At 50.7% G+C, this 23,750-nt stretch overlaps 1 protein-coding gene across 7 annotated transcripts in view; it reads left to right on the top strand.

Moving 5' to 3' along the window:
* The window catches only part of LOC109886797 (transcriptional regulator ATRX-like), a 122,846-nt gene that overhangs the window by 18,582 nt on the left and 80,514 nt on the right, over window positions 1-23,750 (top strand). For all 7 annotated transcript variants that reach the window (XM_031789470.1, XM_031789473.1, XM_031789468.1 and 4 more), the window contains 8 exons: window positions 5,036-5,103; window positions 5,391-5,894; window positions 6,001-7,898; window positions 9,619-9,688; window positions 13,312-13,439; window positions 13,544-13,729; window positions 13,967-14,223; window positions 22,940-23,125. In XM_031789470.1, coding sequence (XP_031645330.1) covers window positions 5,036-5,103; window positions 5,391-5,894; window positions 6,001-7,898; window positions 9,619-9,688; window positions 13,312-13,439; window positions 13,544-13,729; window positions 13,967-14,223; window positions 22,940-23,125 — 3,297 coding nt within the window. The remainder of the gene's footprint in view (window positions 1-5,035; window positions 5,104-5,390; window positions 5,895-6,000; window positions 7,899-9,618; window positions 9,689-13,311; window positions 13,440-13,543; window positions 13,730-13,966; window positions 14,224-22,939; window positions 23,126-23,750) is intronic.

The following is a 23,750-nucleotide window of genomic DNA, read 5'->3' as shown; positions in this document are numbered from 1 at the left end:
CACATGGAGTAAACAATTAACAAGTCAATAACACAGTAGAAAACAAAGGGGGGGTCTATATACAATGTGTGCAAAAGGCATGAGGAGGTAGGCAAATAATTACAATTTTGCAGATTAACACTGGAGTGATAAATGATCAGATGGTCATGTACAGGTAGAGATATTGGTGTGCAAAAGAGCAGAAAAGTAAATAAATAAAAACAGTATGGGGATGAGGTAGGTGAAAAGGGTGGGCTATTTACCGATAGACTATGTACAGCTGCAGCGATCGGTTAGCTGCTCAGATAGCTGATGTTTGAAGTTGGTGAGGGAGATAAAAGTCTCCAACTTCAGCGATTTTTGCAGAGTACTGGAACGAAAGGCGGCCGAATGAGGTGTTGGCTTTAGGGATGATCAGTGAGATACACCTGCTGGAGCGCGTGCTACGGATGGGTGTTGCCATCGTGACCAGTGAGCTGAGATAAGGCGGAGCTTTACCTAGCATAGACTTGTAGATGACCTGGAGCCAGTGGGTCTGGCGACGAATATGTAGCGAGGGCCAGCCGACTAGAGCATACAAGTCGCAGTGGTGGGTGGTATAAGGTGCTTTAGTGACAAAACGGATGGCACTGTGATAGACTGCATCCAGTTTGCTGAGTAGAGTGTTGGAAGCCATTTTGTAGATGACATCGCCGAAGTCGAGGATCGGTAGGATAGTCAGTTTTACTAGGGTAAGCTTGGCGGCTTGAGTGAAGGAGGCTTTGTTGCGGAATAGAAAGCCGACTCTTGATTTGATTTTCGATTGGAGATGTTTGATATGAGTCTGGAAGGAGAGTTTGCAGTCTAGCCAGACACCTAGGTACTTATAGACGTCCACATATTCTAGGTCGGAACCATCCAGGGTGGTGATGCTAGTCGGGCATGCAGGTGCAGGCAGCGACCGGTTGAAAAGCATGCATTTGGTTTTACTAGCGTTTAAGAGCAGTTGGAGGCCACGGAAGGAGTGTTGTATGGCATTGAAGCTTGTTTGGAGGTTAGATAGCACAGTGTCCAAAGACGGGCCGAAAGTATATAGAATGGTGTCGTCTGCGTAGAGGTGGATCAGGGAATCGCCCGCAGCAAGAGCAACATCATTGATATACACAGAGAAAAGAGTCGGCCCGAGAATTGAACCCTGTGGCACCCCCATAGAGACTGCCAGAGGACCGGACAGCATGCCCTCCGATTTGACACACTGAACTCTGTCTGCAAAGTAATTGGTGAACCAGGCAAGGCAGTCATCCGAAAAACCGAGGCTACTGAGTCTGCCGATAAGAATATGGTGATTGACAGAGTCGAAAGCCTTGGCAAGGTCGATGAAGTTTACGACATTAGTAAATGTGCATCATGCATGGTTCTGGTTAAATTTAAACAAAATATCATTTTTAAAGAAGACCTGAAAGCCAGATCAGTGATTATTGCAAAAAAAAAAGCAGGTACAACTATTTTGATAAATTAATGAAATTAGTGGGTCATAAAACTTGTTATGGTAGTAACGGTAGACGGTAGCGTCCCACCTGGCCAACATCCAATGAAATTGCAGAGCACAAAATAAAATAAAAATTCAATTCAAATATTTAACTTTCTTAAATATGTGTTCTACATCAAAATAAAGCTTAACTTCTTGTTAATCCAGCCGCTGTGTCAGATTTCAAAAAGGCTTTACGGTGAAAGCACACCATGTGATTATCTGAGGACAGCCCCCAGCAGACAAATCATTACATACAGTTACCAGCCAAGTAGACTAATCACAAAAGTCAGAAATAGCAATAAAATTAATCACTTACCTTTGATCTTCGTATGGTTGCACTCACAAGACTCCCAGTTACACAATAAATGTTTTTGTTCGATCAAGTCCCTCTTTCTATCCAAAAACCTCAATTTTGTTGGCACGTTTTGTTCAGTCTCAACAGGCAGATGAAAAAATCCAAGAAGTATCAGTAAAGTTCGTAGAAGCATGTCAAACGATGTTTAATCAATCCTCAGGTTGTTTTAAAAATATTTCAACCGGAAAAAAGCTTCTTCAATATAAAATAAACCATAAAGGTTCTCAGTCGGGCAAACAGGTCTGGGGACTTTCCACTATCCACTTACCCAGAGTGGTCTTACTCCCTCAGTTTTCAGAATACAAGCTTGAAACCATTTCTATAGACTGTTGGCATCTAGTGGAAGCAATAGGAAGTACAATATGAGTCCTAGGTCAATGGATACTGTGATGGCATTCAATAGAGAACTATAAACATAAAAAAAAAAATCCTCAGGTTTTTGCCTGCCATATCAGTTCTGTTATACTCACAGACATTATTTTAACATTTTTGGAAACTAGAGTTTTATATTTTTCTAATCTAACAATTATATGCATATCCTAGCTTCTGGGCCTGAGTAACAGGCAGTTTACTTTGGGCACGCTTTTCATCCGAAGGTGAAAATAACCTCACTCTAGGGTAGGGGGCACAAAGGTTGTAAAAGTCTTATATTTAGACAAGATATAATTTACCAAGACCTGCATTCATTAAATTGTAGTTTGAAATGCAGTGTATTTGATCTTTAATTGTACAACAAAGCTTTAAAATCGACATTAAAATCGATATACATACAGCTAGCCTACAGTGCCTTTTATATATATATAAAATATATATATATTCGGACACCGTGGCTTTTTCCACATTTTGTTACGTTACTTATTCTAAAATTTGAGGAAAATTGAATTTAAATCAATCTACACACAATACCCCATATTGACAATTTTTGCAAATCTTTTCAAATTAAAACAAATAGTCTGCAGCATTGAAGGTCCTCAAGGTCCATTATTCTGAAATGGAAGACGTTTGGAACCACCAAGACTCTAAATATTTGTATGAACAGAACAAGATTCAACAACTGAGACATAAACTGAACAAGTTCCTCAGACATGTGACTAACAGAAATTTAATAATATGTCCCTGAACAAAGGGGGAGGTCAAAATCAAAAGTAACAGTCAGTATCTGGTGTGGCCACCAGCTGCATTAAGTACTGCAGTGCATCTCCTCCTCACGTACTGCACCAGATTTGCCAGTTCTTGCTGTGAGATGTTACCCCACTCTTCCACCAAGGCACCTGCAAGTTCCCGGACATTTCTGGAGGGAATGGCCCTAGCCCTCACCCTCCGATCCAACAGGTCCCAGACGTGCTCAACGGGATTGAGACCCGTGCTCTTCGCTGGCCAAAGCAGAACACTGACATTCCTGTCTTGCAGGAAATCACATACAGAACAACTCAAAGGCGAAATCCATTAAAGCCAAGATAATGGAATTCATTGCCCTTGACAATCAACCGTTCGACCGCAACTTCTGGGGTCGCTAGCTTTAGCTTAGTACCTAGCTAGCACCAATACAACCAGCCTGATAACAATGACCAGTAGAAACTGCAGTCATTTTCATTATTCTTAGCAATGATTTAGGAATCCTTGTGAGTAAGTATTGTTGTTTGCCAATTGAAATTGAACTTCAGTTCGTGGAAAGATATAACGTTATAAGCAGCCAGCTAGCGAGGCTCGACTAGTCTGGGTTGTGTGTTGTGAAGCTAGCCCCAATAAGGATTATGCAAAATAGTGGGATTTGTGTTTTGACTTCAAAATAAAAGTATGTAATTGACAGTGATGCAAATATAGGTTATATATATAATATAGGTTATAATACAAACAGTAGAATTATGCAATACTCTTATTTTGAAGGCTAACCGCAAATTCCACTTGTGGTTAATCTTTATTGTGGCTAGCTTCACGTAGATTGGTCCAAACCACCATTAATCAAATAAGAACTGTCTTATAAATTAGGGTTATTTTAGATGATGACACCTGTCTATATAGTCACCTGTCTATATAGTCACCTAGTTATATAGTCACCTAGCTATATAGTCACCTAGCTATATAGTCACCTAGCTATATAGTCACCTAGCTATATAGTCACCTAGCTATGTAGTCACCTAGCTATATAGTCACCTAGCTATATAGTCACCTAGCTATATAGTCACCTAGCTATATAGTCACCTAGCTATGTAGTCACCTAGCTATGTAGTCACCTAGCTATATAGTCACCTAGCTATATAGTCACCTAGCTATGTAGTCACCTAGCTATATAGTCACCTAGCTATATAGTCACCTAGCTATATAGTCACCTAGCTATATAGTCACCTAGCTATATAGTCACCTAGCTATATAGTCACCTAGCTATATAGTCACCTAGCTATATAGTCACCTAGCTATGTAGTCACCTAGCTATGTAGTCACCTAGCTATATAGTCACCTAGCTATATAGTCACCTAGCTATATAGTCACCTAGCTATGTAGTCACCTAGCTATATAGTCACCTAGCTATATAGTCACCTAGCTATGTAGTCACCTAGCTATATAGTCACCTAGCTATGTAGTCAGACCACCATTAACCAAAATACATTTGGGTTATTTTAGCTTTCTTTATGACCAGCACTGTAGGTGCGCGAGACAACTTTACCAGCATCATAGCATACAGTACGTATCGATGAATCGTTGTGACACGAGTGATAATCAATAACCACATTTTTTAATGAACGTGTTAAATTATTAGATAACGCCTAGATTCTTATTCAGGTCCTGATTGGTCAACAAGCTTATTTAACACGTCAAATAGTGTATATTTTGTTTGTGTGTGTGTGTAACCTTTATTTTACTAGGCAAGTCAGTTAAGAACAAATTATTATTTACAAAGACGACCTACACCGGCCAAACCTGGATGACGCCGGGCTAATTGTGCGCCGCCCTATGGGACTCCCAATCACAGCCGGATGTGATACAGCCTGGATTCAAACCAGGGACTGTAGTGATGCCTCTTGCACTGAGATGCAGTGCCTTAGACCGCTGCATCCAATCTATTTAACTGTACTAAAAGGATTCAAAGGCTGCTAAAGTTTTAAATATCGGTTATCGGTATTGTTTTAGGACTATCGGTATCAGCCAAAAACGTCATATCTGTGCATCACTGTTGTTTCCTCTCCCTCTAGTCGTGTTATAAGTATTACACCAGCGATGACATCAATAAAGACGAGGACGGCATGGACGAACAGTGCAGGTAGGTCCCCTCACAGAACACAGAAACATGGACGAACAGTGCAGGTAGGTCCCCTCAAACGGTCGCCATTGTTCTAGCTGCCGTAAGGTCCCTGTTCTACTGCTTGACTGTTGCCACCTCTTGTACAATATTGGCTCTCGATTATGAGTTACCCTATTCCCTATATAGTGCACTATATTTGCCATTCTTAGAATGATTCATTGCTTCCCAACAACAGCTGATAATCCCAATTAAGATACGTCACATTTTGAAGTTGACTTTCCTCGCTATCTTAACTACGCCCCAAGGTGGTGTGCTGAAGGTGGCAACCTGATCTGCTGTGACTACTGCCACAACGCCTTCTGTAAGAAGTGCATCCTGCGTAACCTGGGGCGCAAGGAGCTGTCTATGATCACCGACGAGGACAGTAAATGGTCCTGCTATATCTGCAGCCCTCAGCCTCTCTCAGACATCGCCTCCAACTGCTCCAACATCTTGACCAAGCTGGAGAGCTTCTGGCGCACGGGATGCAAGACAGAGAGGAAGGAGGTGAAAGGGCACAGTAAGGGTAAAGGTCACCACCACCATGGTAAAGCTGTGGTGAACGGTAAGGAACATTCAGACGGGTCAGGGACCCTCACCTTCTCCTATAAGACCCTGAAGGTCCCCAAGGAGCTGGTGAAGAGGACCAAGAAGCTGATTGAGACGACCACGGGGCTCAACAACACCTTCATCCATTTCATCCAGCAGGCTGAGGAGGAGCAGGGAGCAGGAGGAGGTGGCAGCGGGACCAGACACCTCAAGGCCTTCAGGTATCCTAACACACGTTAATATTATGACTGCTACAAAGTAAGTGAGGCAACCCAATTCTGTTCTTTTGCCTAATCTATCCATTCATCCATCTATCTCTCTCTCTAGGTCTGTTCTGGCTGATCTGAAGAAGGCCCATGCTGCCCTAGAGGAGGACTTGGAGTCACAGTTCACTTCCCAGGACCAGGGGATGCAGAACGGGGATGCTGTTTCCAACACCGACGGCCATGATGGCCACGATCAGATTGACAACATGGTTGATGGACAGGAGGCAGAAGAGGATAAAATGGCCGACACTGAGGATGGGGAGGAGCTAGAGGAGGATGGGGGCTTGTCAGAGGACGCAGTGATGGAGGGGATCCCCGGCCCCACACCTCAGGACCACTCGGACACAAGTACAGACAGCCAGGCCAAAGACCAGACAGCAGTGGATGAGGAGGAGGAGGAGGATGAAGAAGAAGAAGAAGAAGAGGAGGAGGAGGATGGAGAGGAGGAGGAGGATGACCGGGATAAAGACATTGTGTCCGTCGGGCCGGCCGTCCCTGACGAGCTCTTCCAAATGGTAGAGAGTCTGGCGGACTCCACAGGGTTAACGCCCGGCAACAACGCCATGGAAACCACTGCTGCTAGCCAATCCGAGAGCCCCGCCGCCGGCTCAAACAGGAAGTCACTTGAAACCCATAAGGAGAAGGCCATGCCCAAGGTGAAGAACCTGATCGTGAAGCTGACGCCCGTTCCAGTGGTTACCACACGCACCTCCAGGTCTATGAGCAAGGATGGAGGGAAGGAGAAGGAGAGGAGTAAGGATGGAGGGAAGGAGAAGGAGAGGAGTAAGGATGGAGGGAAGGAGAGGAGTAAGGATGGAGGGAAGGAGAGGAGTAAGGATGGAGGGAAGGAGAAGGAGAGGAGTAAGGATGGAGGGAAGGAGAAGGAGAGGAGTAAGGATGGAGGGAAGGAGAGGAGTAAGGATGGAGGGAAGCAGAGGCGTAAGGATGGAGGGAAGGAGAAGGGTAAGGATGGAGGGAAGGGTAAGGATGGAGAGAAGGGTAAGGATGGAGGGAAGGATAAAGATGGAGGGAAGGAGAGGAGTAAGGATGGAGGCAAGGAGAAGAGTAAGGAGGAGGTGGAGGAAGGTGGGGGCTCTGAGGAGGACAGCCGCCGCTCCAGCCGCACAAAGACCACACCCCTCAGGAAATCACCGGACGGGAAGAACAAGATGGCTGAATCCTCTCCGGAGAACAGTGACTCAGAGGGCAAGAGTCCCAGCAGGCTGAAGAGTAGAACCAAAGGCAGCTCGGAGAAGGAACGTGAGGAGGAGGAGGAGGAGGAGCAGCAGAGCAATGCCTCATCCAAGGTGACCGCTGATCCTTCTAAACACGAAGTGGACTCTGACGAGGTTCTGGACATCCTGCTCCAGACTGCAGCGGCAGAACACAGCTCGGACGAGGATGCGCAGCAGGACGCCGATGGTAACCAGGGCAACAGGAGCTTCAAAAGGTGCCTGTTCAAACTCAGCAAGAAAGATGGAGAGGAGGAGGAGAATGACAAGGTGAAGACTGACAAGAAGCTGGCGGCCAAACGCAAACTGAAAGCCGACGATTCAGACAACTCAGAGTCCGACTCAGACGAAGACACGAAGAAGAAGAAAAAGAAGTCCTCCTCAGCTTCTGCCAAAAAGACATCCAAGAAGAAGGGCTCGGACGGCTCCTCTAACTCCGACTCGGACCTGGAGATGAAGGGACTCAGCAAACTGGCGACGGGGAAACGGAGGAGCAGCCGTGTGAAGAAGGAAAGAGAGGAGAAGGAGAACAAGGGCGGAGATCGGAGGCGGTCGTACGAACTGAAACGCAAAGCCAGAAGTAGAGGAGCCAAGCAGCAAGATTCATCGTCTGATGACGAGGAGGAGGGAGGAGGGTCTGGAGAGGAGAGTGGAGACCAGCAGAAGATTAAACCCATTGTGGAGGAGACGTTGGTAGCAGGGAGGGGAACCTTCCACCAGTCCTCAGGTGAGTAGAGCTGTTGTTTCTGAAAGCGGTATATTGAGCTCTCCGTTTCTACAAGGCAGACGGTACACTGTGTTGTCAATACAACTCGACCTAAACTCCACTGATTTAACACCTGACCTCTGCAGTGTTTTCCACAAGTACATAGAGTAGCCGTCCAAATGGAAAAGTCAGACCCCGGGGTCTGAGGCTTGACCCCCGGGGTGTGAGGCTTGACCCCCGGGGTTTGACATTTTTTGGCCAAAGAGTTTATTTCTTAAGATTCCACCCGAAATAGACAGTGAAATTATTTTATACCTTATCGAGTTTACCTCCCAGATTGGAAACATTAGTTGTGGTTTTGTGCAGAACAGGGCTCTCCAACCTTGATTCCTGGAGAGATACCCTCCTGTAGGTTGTAACTCGAACCTCAGTTGTAACCTAACAGGATTATCTAGGCGAGCCTAGTTAGAGGCTGTTTAGCGGCGAGAGGCTGTTTAGCGGCGAGGGGCTGTTTAGCGGCGAGGGGCTGTTTAGCCGCTAAACAGCCTCTAACTAGGCTCGCGGCTAAACAGCCTCTCGCTAGGCTCGCCGCTAAACAGCCTCTCGCTAGGCTCGCCGCTAAACAGCCTCTAACTAGGCGTACAGCTAAACAGCCTCTAACTAGGCTTACCTCTAAACAGCCTCTAGTGGCGAGCCTGGCGGCGAGGGGCTGTTTAGCGGCGAGCCTAGCGGCGAGGGGCTGTTTAACCGCGAGCCTAGCGAGAGGCTGTTTAGCTGCGAGGCTGTTTAGCCGCGAGGCTGTTTAGCGGCGAGAGTCTGTTTCGCGGCGAGAGTCTGTTTCGCGGCGAGAGTCTGTTTAGCGGCGAGAGGCTGTTTAGCGGCGAGAGGCTGTTTAGCGGCGAGAAGCTGTTTAGCCGCGAGTCTGTTTAGCGGCGAGAAGCTGTTTAGCCGCGAGTCTGTTTAGCGGCGAGGGGCTGTTTAGCCGCGAGCCTAGCGGCGAGGGGCTGTGAGCCTAGCGAGAGGCTGTTTAGCGGCGAGCCTAGCGGCGAGGGGCTGCGAGCCTAGCGAGAGGCTGTTTTTCGCCTCGAACCTAGTGGCGAGGGGCTGTGAGCCTAGCGAGAGGCTGTTTAGCGGCGAGCCTAGCGAGAGGCTGTTTAGCGGCGAGCCTAGCAATACCATGGACATATAACCACGCTGCATGATTTATAAACGGCAAAGGTGTATAGGAAATCAACTTTATTCAGTTCTACACCTTTTATAAAATAGTCAACACTTGCTGGTCAGTTGTCAAAGCACAGTAAATAGACTACCGTGACTCCGCGTGGTTTGCTATGTGAAACAGGACAAAGAAAATAAATGTGCCAGAAAACAATTAGGCCAGGTGGATTTTCACTCATCATGAACATTTACGTTACATTCTAATTCACCAGCATGCTCTGTAAGGAAATTAAACTGCAACCACAGTGTGCAGAAATTGTACCGGGGGGGCGGGACGTGTTACCGTGAGTGGGACGTGTCATCTCTCGCTTTGTGACGGACAGGACTATCCTATCAATAGATGGCTAGCAGATGCATATTATTCTATATAGCAGGAGAGGGTCTGACAGACTGGCAAACTAAGACTTTTAAATGAAAAGTATCCTAGTTTATCTGAAGTGGAAAATATAGCTTATTAACTGATGTCCGTCTCTTATGGGAAAACACTGTCTCTAACCCCTGACCCTTCTCTGTGTGTCTGAAGGAGATGAAGGTAACCGTGACGCATCTCAGATGGACGATGAGGAGGACGATGATGATGATCCAGAGAACAGGTATTTAAAAGTATTTTCATTTAAGACAAACCAAATATGTCCTGAACTGCATGCTTCTCAACCAGCTGACGAACGTCCTTCCAGCCTTTTTCTTATTTCCTTTACTTACTTACGGGATGGCTGCTGTTTTACGGGCTCCTAACCAGTTGTTTTATTTGGTGTTTTTTCACATTGTAACTTATTTTGTACATAATGTTGCTGTGTTGTTGTTTCTCTTATGATTGAAATGAGCTTCTGGATATCAGAACAGCGATTACATTCCTCGACTGGACAAAGACTTTTTAATGAGTCTGACGCAAAGGATGTACTGCTTTTCTGAGAACGGGTCCAAATCCTCGTAACTCGTGTTAAGAAAAGATGGAGGTACAGGGGGTGGAGATCTGGGTGCCTTGTGAGAATTCGTCTGCGAGTGGGTAATCCGCCTCTACCATCCTTCCTATTGGCCAACGTGTAATCACTGGAGAATAAACTGGATGAGCTCCGTTCAAGACTAACCTACCAACAGGACATTCAAAACTGTAATATCTTATGTTTCACAGAGTCGTGGCTCAACGACGAGATGGATAATATACAGTTGGCTGGGTTTTCCGTGCATCGGCAGGACAGAATAGCTAAGCCCGGCAAGACGAGGGTGGTGTGTATTTGTCAACAGCTGGTGCAAGATGTCTAATATTAATGAAGTCTAGAGGTATTGCTCGCCTGAGGTAGAGTACCTCATGATAACCTGTAGACCACACGATCTATATTTTTCGTAGCTGTTTATTTACCACCACAAACCGATGCTGGCACTAAGACTGCACTCAGCGAGTTGTATAAGGCCATAAGCAAACAAGAAAATGCTGCGCTCCTGGTGGCTGGGTACTTTAAACTCTTGACCACCTTTACTCCACATACAAAGCTCTCCCCCGCCCTCCATTTGGCAAATCTGACCATAATTCTATCCTCCTGATTCCTACTTACAAGCAAAAACTAAAGCAGGAAGTGCCAGTGATTCGCTCAATACGGAAGTGGTCAGATGACGCGGATGCTACGCTACAGGACTGTTTTGCAGCACAGACTGGAATATGTTCCGGGATTCATCCAATGGGATTGAGGAGTATACCACCTCAGTCATCGACTTCATCAATAAGTGCATCGACGACGTTGTCCCCACAGTGACCGTACGTACATTTCCCAACCAGAAGCCATGGATTAACTTCTTACGGGTAGGACGGTAGCGTCCCACATGGCATCCGCGTGAAATTGCAGAGCGCAAAATTGAAATGACAGAAATTGTTAACATTCATGAAAATACAAGTGTCATACATCAGAAAAAAGCTTAACTTCTTGTTAATCCAGCCACTGTGTCAGATTTAAAAAAGGCTTTACTGTGCACACCATGTGATTATCTGAGGACAGCGCTCCGCACACAAAGCATTTAAAAACATTTTTCAACCAGGCAGATGCGCCTCGAAAGTCAGAAATAGCCTTACCTTTGAAGATCTTCCACTGTTGGCACTCCAAAAGGTCCCAGCTACATCGCAAATTGTGCTTTTGTTCGATATCCCCAAAAACTCAGTTTAGCTGGCACGCTTCATTGAATAATCCACCGGTTTCCCTCCTTCAAAATGCATACAAAATGAATCCCAAACGTTACCAATTAACTTCTCCAAACAAGTCAAACAACGTTTATAATCAGTTACCCTAATACGTAACTAAACGATACAATTTAAGACAGAGAATCGTTATTCTCTTTACCGGAGATAAACAACAAAGAATGCACTCTTATCCACGCGCATGAAAACACTACAGCCAAAATGGGAGCCACTTAGAAAAACTACAAATTCTAGCAAATGTTTTCCAAAAACCAACCTGAAACACTTTCTAAAGACTGAGATCTAGTGGAAGCCCTAGGAACTGCAATCTGGGAGGTTTTTTACCTCCCACAAAACATGACAGCCATTGGAAATAGTGGTAGCCGATTTTTTTTGGGGGTGATGGTTTGTCCTCGGGGTTTCACCTGCCATATCAGTTCTGTTATACTCACAGACTTTATTTTAACCGTTTTCGAAACTTTAGTGTTTTCTATCCAAATCGACTAATTATATGCATATCCTAGCTTCTGGGCCTGAGTAATAGGCAGTTTACTTTTCATCCAGACATCATAATACTGCCCCCTATCCTAAAGAGGTTAAAGGCTAGAGCTGCCGCTTTCAAGGACGGCTATATGAAATCCCGCTATGCCCTCAGACAAACCATCAAACACGTAAAGCTTCAATACAGGACTAAGATTGAATCCAACTACACCGGCTCTGATACTCGTCGGATGTTGCAGGGCTTGCAAACAATTTACAACTACAGTGGGGAACCTAGCCGCGATCTGCCCAGTGACGCAAGCCTACCAGACGGGCTCAATGCATTTTATGCTCTCTTCGAGGCAAGCAACACTGAAGCATGCATGAGAGCACCAGTGGTTCCGGACGACTGTGATCACGCTCTCCGTAGCCGATTTGAGCAAGACCTTTAAATGGGTCAACATTCACAAGGCCGCTGGGCAAGACGGATTACCACGACGTGTTCTCCGAGCACGCGCTGACCAACTGGCAAGTGTCTTCACTAACATATTCAACTTTTCCCTGACCAAGTCTGTAATACCAACATGTTTCAAGCAGACCACCATAGTCCAAGTGCCCAAGAAAGCGAGGGTAATCTGTCTAAATGACTACCGCCCTGTAGCACTCACGTCAGTAGCCATGAAGTGCTTTGAAAGGCTGTATTTACACTGCTGCTACACACTGTTTATTATCTATGCATAAACACTTTACCCCTACCTTCTGGTACAAATGACATCAACTAACCTGTACCCTGCATATTGACTCGGTACCGGCACCTACACCTGTTGTATTCAGCATTTCACTGTAAGGTCTACTACACCTGTTGTATTCAGCATTTCACTGTAAGGTCTACTACACCTGTTGTATTCAGCATTTCACTAAGGTCTACTACACCTGTTGTATTCAGCATTTCACTGTAAGGTCTACTACACCTGTTGTATTCAGCATTTCACTGTAAGGTCTACTACACCTGTTGTATTCAGCATTTCACTAAGGTCTACTACACCTGTTGTATTCAGCATTTCACTAAGGTCTACTACACCTGTTGTATTCAGCATTTCACTAACGTCTACTACACCTGTTGTATTCAGCATTTCACTAAGGTCTACTACACCTGTTGTATTCAGCATTTCACTCAGGTCTACTACACCTGTTGTATTCAGCATTTCACTCAGGTCTACTACACCTGTTGTATTCAGCATTTCACTCAGGTCTACTACACCTGTTGTATTCTGCATTTCACTCAGGTCTACTACACCTGTTGTATTCAGCATTTCACTCAGGTCTACTACACCTGTTGTATTCAGCATTTCACTCAGGTCTACTACACCTGTTGTATTCAGCATTTCACTCAGGTCTACTACATCTGTTGTATTCAGCATTTCACTCAGGTCTACTACACCTGTTGTATTCAGCATTTCACTCAGGTCTACTACACCTGTTGTATTCAGCATTTCACTCAGGTCTACTACACCTGTTGTATTCGGAGCATGTGACAAATAACATTGATTTAAATGTCTTCCTCAATAGAATTGCCAAGAAGATGCTGCTGGCCCAGATCAAGGCTAACTACTCTTCAGGAGCAGAGGAGAGCTCTGACGAGGACGGAGAAGAGAAGGAACAGAAGAAGGAGAAGGGAGGAGAGGAGCAGGAGGAGGGTGAGCTACATTCACTTTTTCATTTCATACTCGTTGATACAGTGATTCTGCAGTGCCTCTTTCCACCACTAGATGTAGAAATAACTGCTTGTTCCCCTCAACAGACGACGATGATGATGATGATGATGAAGGGGGCTCTGGCTCTGATGTGGACGTGAAGACGAGTGTGGGGCGTCGCCACCGGCTGCTCCGCCACAAACTGACGCTGTACGAAGTGGAGTCGGGAGAGGAGAAGGAGAAACCAGCCAGCAAGGGGAAGAAGAAGGAGACCAAGAGGACCAGACGGAAAGGTACGAGGGCTGGCTGGCTGCCTGGTCTCTAGCTGGCCTGGTCTCTAGCTGGTCTGGTCTGTCTAGGCCTGTATATTAACACCTATGGAACAGAATGAAAGTCCTACTCTGCAAACTGTTTTCAATCAACTCTATCTCCCGCCTTTCTCTCTATCCTCCTCTTCCTCCCTCTCCTCTCTTTCTTTCTCCTCCCCTCTCCCTGTCTTCTCTTCTCTCTTCCTCCCTCCACCTCTCCAGTGGGTAGTGATGACTCGGCAGACTCAGACTTTAAGGAGTCAGCTAGCAGCAGTGAGTCAGGAGTTAGTGAGGAGATCAGTGAGAAGGAATCATCGTCAGAGGAGTCGGAGTCTGAGAAGGAAGGCAGTAGACACAGGAGGACCACGCGCTCCTCCGTCAAGAAGAAGAAGAAGAAGAAGAAGAAGGAGGAGAGGAGCTACGCTCAGAAGAAGAAACGGCGTCGCATCAAGGCCCAGGATTCTTCATCCGACGACAAGGTATAAGGAGGCAGGGTAGCCTAGTGGTTAGAGTGGAGGGGAGGCAGGGTAGCCTAGTGGTTAGAGTGGAGGGGAGGCAGGGTAGCCTTGTGGTTAGAGTGTAGAGGAGGCAGGGTAGCCTTGTGGTTAGAGTGTAGAGGAGGCAGGGTAGCCTTGTGGTTAGAGTGTAGAGGAGGCAGGGTAGCCTTGTGGTTAGAGTGTAGAGGAGGCAGGGTAGCCTAGTGGTTAGAGTGTAGAGGAGGCAGGGTAGCCTTGTGGTTAGAGTGTAGAGGAGGCAGGGTAGCCTTGTGGTTAGAGTGGAGAGGAGGCAGGGTAGCCTAGTGGTTAGAGTGTAGAGGAGGCAGGGTAGCCTTGTGGTTAGAGTGGAGAGGAGGCAGGGTAGCCTTGTGGTTAGAGTGTAGAGGAGGCAGGGTAGCCTAGTGGTTAGAGTGTAGAGGAGGCAGGGTAGCCTTGTGGTTAGAGTGTAGAGGAGGCAGGGTAGCCTTGTGGTTAGAGTGTAGAGGAGGCAGGGTAGCCTAGTGGTTAGAGTGTAGAGGAGGCAGGGTAGCCTTGTGGTTAGAGTGGAGAGGAGGCAGGGTAGCCTTGTGGTTAGAGTGGAGAGGAGGCAGGGTAGCCTAGTGGTTAGAGTGTAGAGGAGGCAGGGTAGCCTAGTGGTTAGAGTGGAGGGGAGGCAGGGTAGCCTAGTGGTTAGAGTGGAGGGGAGGCAGGGTAGCCTAGTGGTTAGAGTGGAGGGGAGGCAGGGTAGCCTAGTGGTTAGAGTGTAGAGGAGGCAGGGTAGCCTTGTGGTTAGAGTGTAGAGGAGGCAGGGTAGCCTTGTGGTTAGAGTGGCTGGGTAGCCTAGTGGTTAGAGTGGAGGGGAGGCAGGGTAGCCTTGTGGTTAGAGTGTAGAGGAGGCAGGGTAGCCTTGTGGTTAGAGTGGAGAGGAGGCAGGGTAGCCTAGTGGTTAGAGTGTAGAGGAGGCAAGGTAGCCTTGTGGTTAGAGTGGCAGGGTAGCCTAGTGGTTAGAGTGGAGGGGAGGCAGGGTAGCCTTGTGGTTAGAGTGGAGGGGAGGCAGGGTAGCCTAGTGGTGTGAGTGTAGAGGAGGCAGGGTAGCCTAGTGGTGTGAGTGTAGAGGAGGCAGGGTAGCCTAGTGGTGTGAGTGTAGAGGAGGCAGGGTAGCCTTGTGGTTAGAGTGGAGGGGAGGCAGGGTAGCCTAGTGGTTAGAGTGGAGGGGAGGCAGGGTAGCCTTGTGGTTAGAGTGGCAGGGTAGCCTTGTGGTTAGAGTGGAGGGGAGGCAGGGTAGCCTTGTAGTTAGAGTGGAGGGGAGGCAGGGTAGCCTTGTAGTTAGAGTGGAGGGGAGGCAGGGTAGCCTTGTAGTTAGAGTGGAGGGGAGGCAGGGTAGCCTTGTGGTTAGAGTGTAGAGGAGGCAGGGTAGCCTTGTGGTTAGAGTGGCAGGGTAGCCTAGTGGTTAGAGTGGAGGGGAGGCAGGGTAGCCTAGTGGTTAGAGTGGAGCGGAGGCAGGGTAGCCTAGTGGTTAGAGTGGAGGGGAGGCAGGGTAGCCTAGTGGTTAGAGTGGAGGGGAGGCAGGGTAGCCTTGTGGTTAGAGTGGAGGGGTGGCAGGGTAGCCTAGTGGTTAGAGTGGAGGGGTGGCAGGGTAGCCTAGTGGTTAGAGTGGAGGGGAGGCAGGGTAGCCTTGTGGTTAGAGTGGAGGGGAGGCAGGGTAGCCTTGTGGTTAGAGTGGCAGGGTAGCCTAGTGGTTAGAGTGGAGGGGAGGCAGGGTAGCCTAGTGGTTAGAGTGGAGGGGGGGCAGGGTAGCCTTGTGGTTAGAGTGGAGAGGAGGCAGGGTAGCCTAGTGGTTAGAGTGGAGGGGAGGCAGGGTAGCCTAGTGGTTAGAGTGGAGGGGAGGCAGGGTAGCCTTGTGGTTAGAGTGGAGGGGAGGCAGGGTAGCCTAGTGGTTAGAGTGGAGGGGAGGCAGGGTAGCCTTGTGGTTAGAGTGGAGGGGTGGCAGGGTAGCCTTGTGGTTAGAGTGGAGGGGAGGCAGGGTAGCCTTGTGGTTAGAGTGGAGGGGAGGCAGGGTAGCCTTGTGGTTAGAGTGGCAGGGTAGCCTTGTGGTTAGAGTGGAGGGGAGGCAGGGTAGCCTTGTAGTTAGAGTGGAAGGGAGGCAGGGTAGCCTTGTAGTTAGAGTGGAGGGGAGGCAGGGTAGCCTTGTGGTTAGAGTGGCAGGGTAGCCTAGTGGTTAGAGTGGAGGGGAGGCAGGGTAGCCTAGTGGTTAGAGTGGAGCGGAGGCAGGGTAGCCTAGTGGTTAGAGTGGAGGGGAGGCAGGGTAGCCTAGTGGTTAGAGTGGAGGGGAGGCAGGGTAGCCTTGTGGTTAGAGTGGAGGGGTGGCAGGGTAGCCTAGTGGTTAGAGTGGAGGGGTGGCAGGGTAGCCTAGTGGTTAGAGTGGAGGGGAGGCAGGGTAGCCTTGTGGTTAGAGTGGCAGGGTAGCCTAGTGGTTAGAGTGGAGGGGAGGCAGGGTAGCCTAGTGGTTAGAGTGGAGGGGGGGCAGGGTAGCCTTGTGGTTAGAGTGGAGAGGAGGCAGGGTAGCCTAGTGGTTAGAGTGGAGGGGAGGCAGGGTAGCCTAGTGGTTAGAGTGGAGGGGAGGCAGGGTAGCCTAGTGGTTAGAGTGGAGGGGTGGCAGGGTAGCCTAGTGGTTAGAGTGGAGGGGTGGCAGGGTAGCCTAGTGGTTAGAGTGGAGGGGTGGCAGGGTAGCCTAGTGGTTAGAGTAGAGGGGAGGCAGGGTAGCCTAGTGGTTAGAGTAGAGGGGAGGCAGGGTAGCCTAGTGGTTAGAGTGGCAGGGTAGCCTGGTGGTTAGAGTGGAGGGGAGGCAGGGTAACCTAGTGGTTAGAGTGGCAGGGTAGCCTAGTGGTTAGAGTGGAGGGGAGGCAGGGTAACCTAGTGGTTAGAGTGGCAGGGTAGCCTAGTGGTTAGAGTGACAGGGTAGCCTAGTGGTTAGAGTGGAGGGGAGGCAGGGTAGCCTAGTGGTTAGAGTGGAGAGGAGGCAGGGTAGCCTAGTGGTTAGAGTGGAGGGGAGGCAGGGTAGCCTAGTGGTTAGAGTGGAGGGGTGGCAGGGTAGCCTAGTGGTTAGAGTGGAGGGGAGGCAGGGTAGCCTAGTGGTTAGAGTGGAGGGGAGGCAGGGTAGCCTAGTGGTTAGAGTGGAGGGGAGGCAGGGTAGCCTAGTGGTTAGAGTGGAGGGGAGGCAGGGTAGCCTAGTGGTTAGAGTGGAGGGGTGGCAGGGTAGCCTAGTGGTTAGAGTGGAGGGGAGGCAGGGTAGCCTTGTGGTTAGAGTGGCAGGGTAGCCTTGTGGTTAGAGTGGAGGGGAGGCAGGGTAGCCTTGTAGTTAGAGTGGAGGGGAGGCAGGGTAGCCTTGTGGTTAGAGTGTAGAGGAGGCAGGGTAGCCTTGTGGTTAGAGTGGCAGGGTAGCCTAGTGGTTAGAGTGGAGGGGAGGCAGGGTAGCCTTGTGGTTAGAGTGGAGGGGAGGCAGGGTAGCCTAGTGGTTAGAGTGGAGGGGAGGCAGGGTAGTCTTGTGGTTAGAGTGGAGGGGTGGCAGGGTGGCCTAGTGGTTAGAGTGGAGGGGTGGCAGGGTAGCCTAGTGGTTAGAGTGGAGTGGAGGCAGGGTAGCCTTGTGGTTAGAGTGGAGGGGAGGCAGGGTAGCCTTGTGGTTAGAGTGGAGGGGTGGCAGGGTGGCCTAGTGGTTAGAGTGGAGGGGTGGCAGGGTAGCCTAGTGGTTAGAGTGGAGTGGAGGCAGGGTAGCCTTGTGGTTAGAGTGGAGGGGAGGCAGGGTAGCCTAATGGTTAGAGTGGAGGGGAGGCAGGGTAGCCTAGTGGTTAGAGTGGAGGGGGGGCAGGGTAGCCTTGTGGTTAGAGTGGAGAGGAGGCAGGGTAGCCTAGTGGTTAGAGTGGAGGGGTGGCAGGGTAGCCTAGTGGTTAGAGTGGAGGGGAGGCAGGGTAGCCTAGTGGTTAGAGTGGAGGGGAGGCAGGGTAGCCTAGTGGTTAGAGTGGAGGGGTGGCAGGGTAGCCTAGTGGTTAGAGTGGAGGGGTGGCAGGGTAGCCTAGTGGTTAGAGTGGAGGGGAGGCAGGGTAGCCTAGTGGTTAGAGTGGCAGGGTAGCCTGGTGGTTAGAGTGGAGGGGAGGCAGGGTAGCCTAGTGGTTAGAGTGGAGGGGAGGCAGGGTAGCCTAGTGGTTAGAGTGGAGGGGAGGCAGGGTAGCCTAGTGGTTAGAGTGGAGGGGAGGCAGGGTAGCCTAGTGGTTAGAGTGGAGGGGAGGCAGGGTAGCCTAGTGGTTAGAGTGGAGGGGAGGCAGGGTAGCCTAGTGGTTAGAGTAGAGGGGAGGCAGGGTAGCCTAGTGGTTAGAGTGGCAGGGTAGCCTGGTGGTTAGAGTGGAGGGGAGGCAGGGTAGCCTAGTGGTTAGAGTGGAGGGGAGGCAGGGTAGCCTAGTGGTTAGAGTGGAGGGGAGGCAGGGTAGCATAGTGGTTAGAGTGGAGGGGAGGCAGGGTAGCCTAGTGGTTAGAGTGGAGGGGTGGCAGGGTAGCCTAGTGGTTAGAGTGGAGGGGTGGCAGGGTAGCCTAGTGGTTAGAGTAGAGGGGAGGCAGGGTAGCCTAGTGGTTAGAGTGGAGGGGAGGCAGGGTAGCCTAGTGGTTAGAGTAGAGGGGAGGCAGGGTAGCCTAGTGGTTAGAGTAGAGGGGAGGCAGGGTAGCCTAGTGGTTAGAGTAGAGGGGAGGCAGGGTAGCCTAGTGGTTAGAGTGGAGGGGAGGCAGGGTAGCCTAGTGGTTAGAGTGGAGGGGAGGCAGGGTAGCCTAGTGGTTAGAGTGGAGGGGAGGCAGGGTAGCCTAGTGGTTAGAGTGGAGGGGTGGCAGGGTAGCCTAGTGGTTAGAGTGGAGGGGTGGCAGGGTAGCCTAGTGGTTAGAGTGGAGGGGTGGCAGGGTAGCCTAGTGGTTAGAGTAGAGGGGAGGCAGGGTAGCCTAGTGGTTAGAGTAGAGGGGAGGCAGGGTAGCCTAGTGGTTAGAGTGGCAGGGTAGCCTGGTGGTTAGAGTGGAGGGGAGGCAGGGTAACCTAGTGGTTAGAGTGGCAGGGTAGCCTAGTGGTTAGAGTGGAGGGGAGGCAGGGTAACCTAGTGGTTAGAGTGGCAGGGTAGCCTAGTGGTTAGAGTGACAGGGTAGCCTAGTGGTTAGAGTGGAGGGGAGGCAGGGTAGCCTAGTGGTTAGAGTGGAGAGGAGGCAGGGTAGCCTAGTGGTTAGAGTGGAGGGGAGGCAGGGTAGCCTAGTGGTTAGAGTGGAGGGGTGGCAGGGTAGCCTAGTGGTTAGAGTGGAGGGGAGGCAGGGTAGCCTAGTGGTTAGAGTGGAGGGGAGGCAGGGTAGCCTAGTGGTTAGAGTGGAGGGGAGGCAGGGTAGCCTAGTGGTTAGAGTGGAGGGGAGGCAGGGTAGCCTAGTGGTTAGAGTGGAGGGGTGGCAGGGTAGCCTAGTGGTTAGAGTGGAGGGGAGGCAGGGTAGCCTTGTGGTTAGAGTGGCAGGGTAGCCTTGTGGTTAGAGTGGAGGGGAGGCAGGGTAGCCTTGTAGTTAGAGTGGAGGGGAGGCAGGGTAGCCTTGTGGTTAGAGTGTAGAGGAGGCAGGGTAGCCTTGTGGTTAGAGTGGCAGGGTAGCCTAGTGGTTAGAGTGGAGGGGAGGCAGGGTAGCCTTGTGGTTAGAGTGGAGGGGAGGCAGGGTAGCCTAGTGGTTAGAGTGGAGGGGAGGCAGGGTAGTCTTGTGGTTAGAGTGGAGGGGTGGCAGGGTGGCCTAGTGGTTAGAGTGGAGGGGTGGCAGGGTAGCCTAGTGGTTAGAGTGGAGTGGAGGCAGGGTAGCCTTGTGGTTAGAGTGGAGGGGAGGCAGGGTAGCCTTGTGGTTAGAGTGGAGGGGTGGCAGGGTGGCCTAGTGGTTAGAGTGGAGGGGTGGCAGGGTAGCCTAGTGGTTAGAGTGGAGTGGAGGCAGGGTAGCCTTGTGGTTAGAGTGGAGGGGAGGCAGGGTAGCCTAATGGTTAGAGTGGAGGGGAGGCAGGGTAGCCTAGTGGTTAGAGTGGAGGGGGGGCAGGGTAGCCTTGTGGTTAGAGTGGAGAGGAGGCAGGGTAGCCTAGTGGTTAGAGTGGAGGGGAGGCAGGGTAGCCTAGTGGTTAGAGTGGAGGGGAGGCAGGGTAGCCTAGTGGTTAGAGTGGAGGGGAGGCAGGGTAGCCTAGTGGTTAGAGTGGAGGGGTGGCAGGGTAGCCTAGTGGTTAGAGTGGAGGGGTGGCAGGGTAGCCTAGTGGTTAGAGTGGAGGGGAGGCAGGGTAGCCTAGTGGTTAGAGTGGCAGGGTAGCCTGGTGGTTAGAGTGGAGGGGAGGCAGGGTAGCCTAGTGGTTAGAGTGGAGGGGAGGCAGGGTAGCCTAGTGGTTAGAGTGGAGGGGAGGCAGGGTAGCCTAGTGGTTAGAGTGGAGGGGAGGCAGGGTAGCCTAGTGGTTAGAGTGGAGGGGAGGCAGGGTAGCCTAGTGGTTAGAGTGGAGGGGAGGCAGGGTAGCCTAGTGGTTAGAGTAGAGGGGAGGCAGGGTAGCCTAGTGGTTAGAGTGGCAGGGTAGCCTGGTGGTTAGAGTGGAGGGGAGGCAGGGTAGCCTAGTGGTTAGAGTGGAGGGGAGGCAGGGTAGCCTAGTGGTTAGAGTGGAGGGGAGGCAGGGTAGCATAGTGGTTAGAGTGGAGGGGAGGCAGGGTAGCCTAGTGGTTAGAGTGGAGGGGTGGCAGGGTAGCCTAGTGGTTAGAGTGGAGGGGTGGCAGGGTAGCCTAGTGGTTAGAGTAGAGGGGAGGCAGGGTAGCCTAGTGGTTAGAGTGGAGGGGAGGCAGGGTAGCCTAGTGGTTAGAGTAGAGGGGAGGCAGGGTAGCCTAGTGGTTAGAGTAGAGGGGAGGCAGGGTAGCCTAGTGGTTAGAGTAGAGGGGAGGCAGGGTAGCCTAGTGGTTAGAGTGGAGGGGAGGCAGGGTAGCCTAGTGGTTAGAGTGGAGGGGAGGCAGGGTAGCCTAGTGGTTAGAGTGGCAGGGTAGCCTGGTGGTTAGAGTGGAGGGGAGGCAGGGTAGCCTAGTGGTTAGAGTGGCAGGGTAGCCTAGTGGTTAGAGTGACAGGGTAGCCTAGTGGTTAGAGTGGAGGGGAGGCAGGGTAGCCTAGTGGTTAGAGTGGAGAGGAGGCAGGGTAGCCTAGTGGTTAGAGTGGAGGGGAGGCAGGGTAGCCTTGTGGTTAGAGTGGAGGGGTGGCAGGGTGGCCTAGTGGTTAGAGTGGAGTGGAGGGGTGGCAGGGTAGCCTAGTGGTTAGAGTGGAGTGGAGGCAGGGTAGCCTTGTGGTTAGAGTGGAGGGGAGGCAGGGTAGCCTTGTGGTTAGAGTGGCAGGGTAGCCTAGTGGTTAGAGTGGAGGGGAGGCAGGGTAGCCTAGTGGTTAGAGTGGAGAGGAGGCAGGGTAGCCTAGTGGTTAGAGTGGAGGGGAGGCAGGGTAGCCTAGTGGTTAGAGTGGAGGGGAGGCAGGGTAGCCTAGTGGTTAGAGTGGAGGGGTGGCAGGGTAGCCTAGTGGTTAGAGTAGAGGGGAGGCAGGGTAGCCTAGTGGTTAGAGTGGAGGGGAGGCAGGGTAGCCTAGTGGTTAGAGTGGCAGGGTAGCCTGGTGGTTAGAGTGGAGGGGAGGCAGGGTAGCCTAGTGTTTAGAGTGGCAGGGTAGCCTAGTGGTTAGAGTGACAGGGTAGCCTAGTGGTTAGAGTGGAGGGGAGGCAGGGTAGCCTAGTGGTTAGAGTGGAGGGGAGGCAGGGTAGCCTAGTGGTTAGAGTGGAGGGGTGGCAGGGTAGCCTAGTGGTTAGAGTGGAGGGGAGGCAGGGTAGCCTAGTGGTTAGAGTGGAGGGGAGGCAGGGTAGCCTAGTGGTTAGAGTGGCAGGGTAGCCTAGTGGTTAGTGCCAGGGTAGCCTAGTGGTTAGAGTGGCAGGGTAGCCTAGTGGTTAGAGTAGCAGGGTAGCCTAGTGGTTAGAGTGGAGGGGTGGCAGGGTAGCCTAGTGGTTAGAGTGGAGGGGTGGCAGGGTAACCTAGTGGTTAGAGTGGAGGGGTGGCAGGGTAGCCTAGTGGTTAGAGTGGAGGGGTGGCAGGGTAACCTAGTGGTTAGAGTGGAGGGGTGGCAGGGTAGCCTAGTGGTTAGAGTGGAGGGGAGGCAGGGTAGCCTAGTGGTTAGAGTGGAGGGGAGGCAGGGTAGCCTAGTGGTTAGAGTGGAGGGGTGGCAGGGTAGCCTAGTGGTTAGAGTGGAGGGGAGGCAGGGTAGCCTAGTGGTTAGAGTGGAGGGGAGGCAGGGTAGCCTAGTGGTTAGAGTGGAGGGGAGGCAGGGTAGCCTAGTGGTTAGAGTGGAGGGGAGGCAGGGTAGCCTAGTGGTTAGAGTGGAGGGGAGGCAGGGTAGCCTAGTGGTTAGAATGGCAGGGTAGCCTAGTGGTTAGAATGGCAGGGTAGCCTAGTGGTTAGAGTGGAGGGGTGGCAGGGTAGCCTAGTGGATTCTTCATCCGACGACAAGGTATAAGGAAGGAGAGGATTTTCTCCTTACTCCTAAACAATTCTATATTTGTGAATTTGGTCTGGAATTCATTGATTGGTCGATGTTTGATTGTTACCACATCATAGGTCACAATGTGTGATTGGATTGGTCAGTTGACCCCTGGGGTTGAAGTTGAGAGGTTAACCCTCATTCTCTCCTCCAGAGTGGGTCAGGAGAGGACGGCTCGGGGAAGGAGGATGGAGACACTCCTAAAGGACAGAGGAAGAAGATCAGAAAAATCCTCAAGGACGACAAGCTGAGGACGGAGACGAGGGATGCCCTGAAGGAGGAGGAGGAGAGGAGGAGACGCATCGCTGAGAGGGAGCAGCTCAGGGAGAAACTCAGAGAGGTAAAAAGTCAACTGTCTGTGCGCTGTTGTCATGGCATCTGCTAATGGGATGGAAATGAAGATGGACTCAGTCTATCAATAAGTCAACTACTCCTTCTGCCCGATGGTTCGCTAAGGAGCCAGATGGATGTGTGGTCCATTGTGGTTCAGATAAGAGCATGGTACCAGCTATGCCATGTTTCCACGGTGATCACATACATGTACTGAATGGGCTCTTTGAATAGAGTGGATGTCGCTTAGCATTTCCTTAGTATTAAGGTTTGAATGCTTGTGGACTAGAAGATCAGCTGCCCTATACTCCTAGGACCTAACCTGTCCCAACCAGCAGAACAGTCTCCCAGCTGCCCTATACTCCTAGGAACATAACCTGTCCCAACCAGCAGAACAGTCTCCCAGCTGCCCTATACTCCTAGGAACATAACCTGTCCCAACCAGCAGAACAGTCTCCCAGCTGCCCTAAACTCCTAGGAACATAATCTGTCCCAACCAGCAGAACAGTCTCCCAGGTGCCCTATACTCCTAGGAACCATAACCTGTCCCAACCAGCAGAACAGTCTCCCAGCTGCCCTATACTCCTAGGAACCATAACCTGTCCCAACCAGCAGAACAGTCTCCCAGCTGCCCT

The sequence above is a fragment of the Oncorhynchus kisutch genome, linkage group LG15, assembly GCF_002021735.2.
Source record: "Oncorhynchus kisutch isolate 150728-3 linkage group LG15, Okis_V2, whole genome shotgun sequence".
NCBI classification, from domain to species: Eukaryota; Metazoa; Chordata; class Actinopteri; order Salmoniformes; family Salmonidae; genus Oncorhynchus; species Oncorhynchus kisutch.
This window is presented reverse-complemented; position numbering and strand designations above follow the sequence as displayed.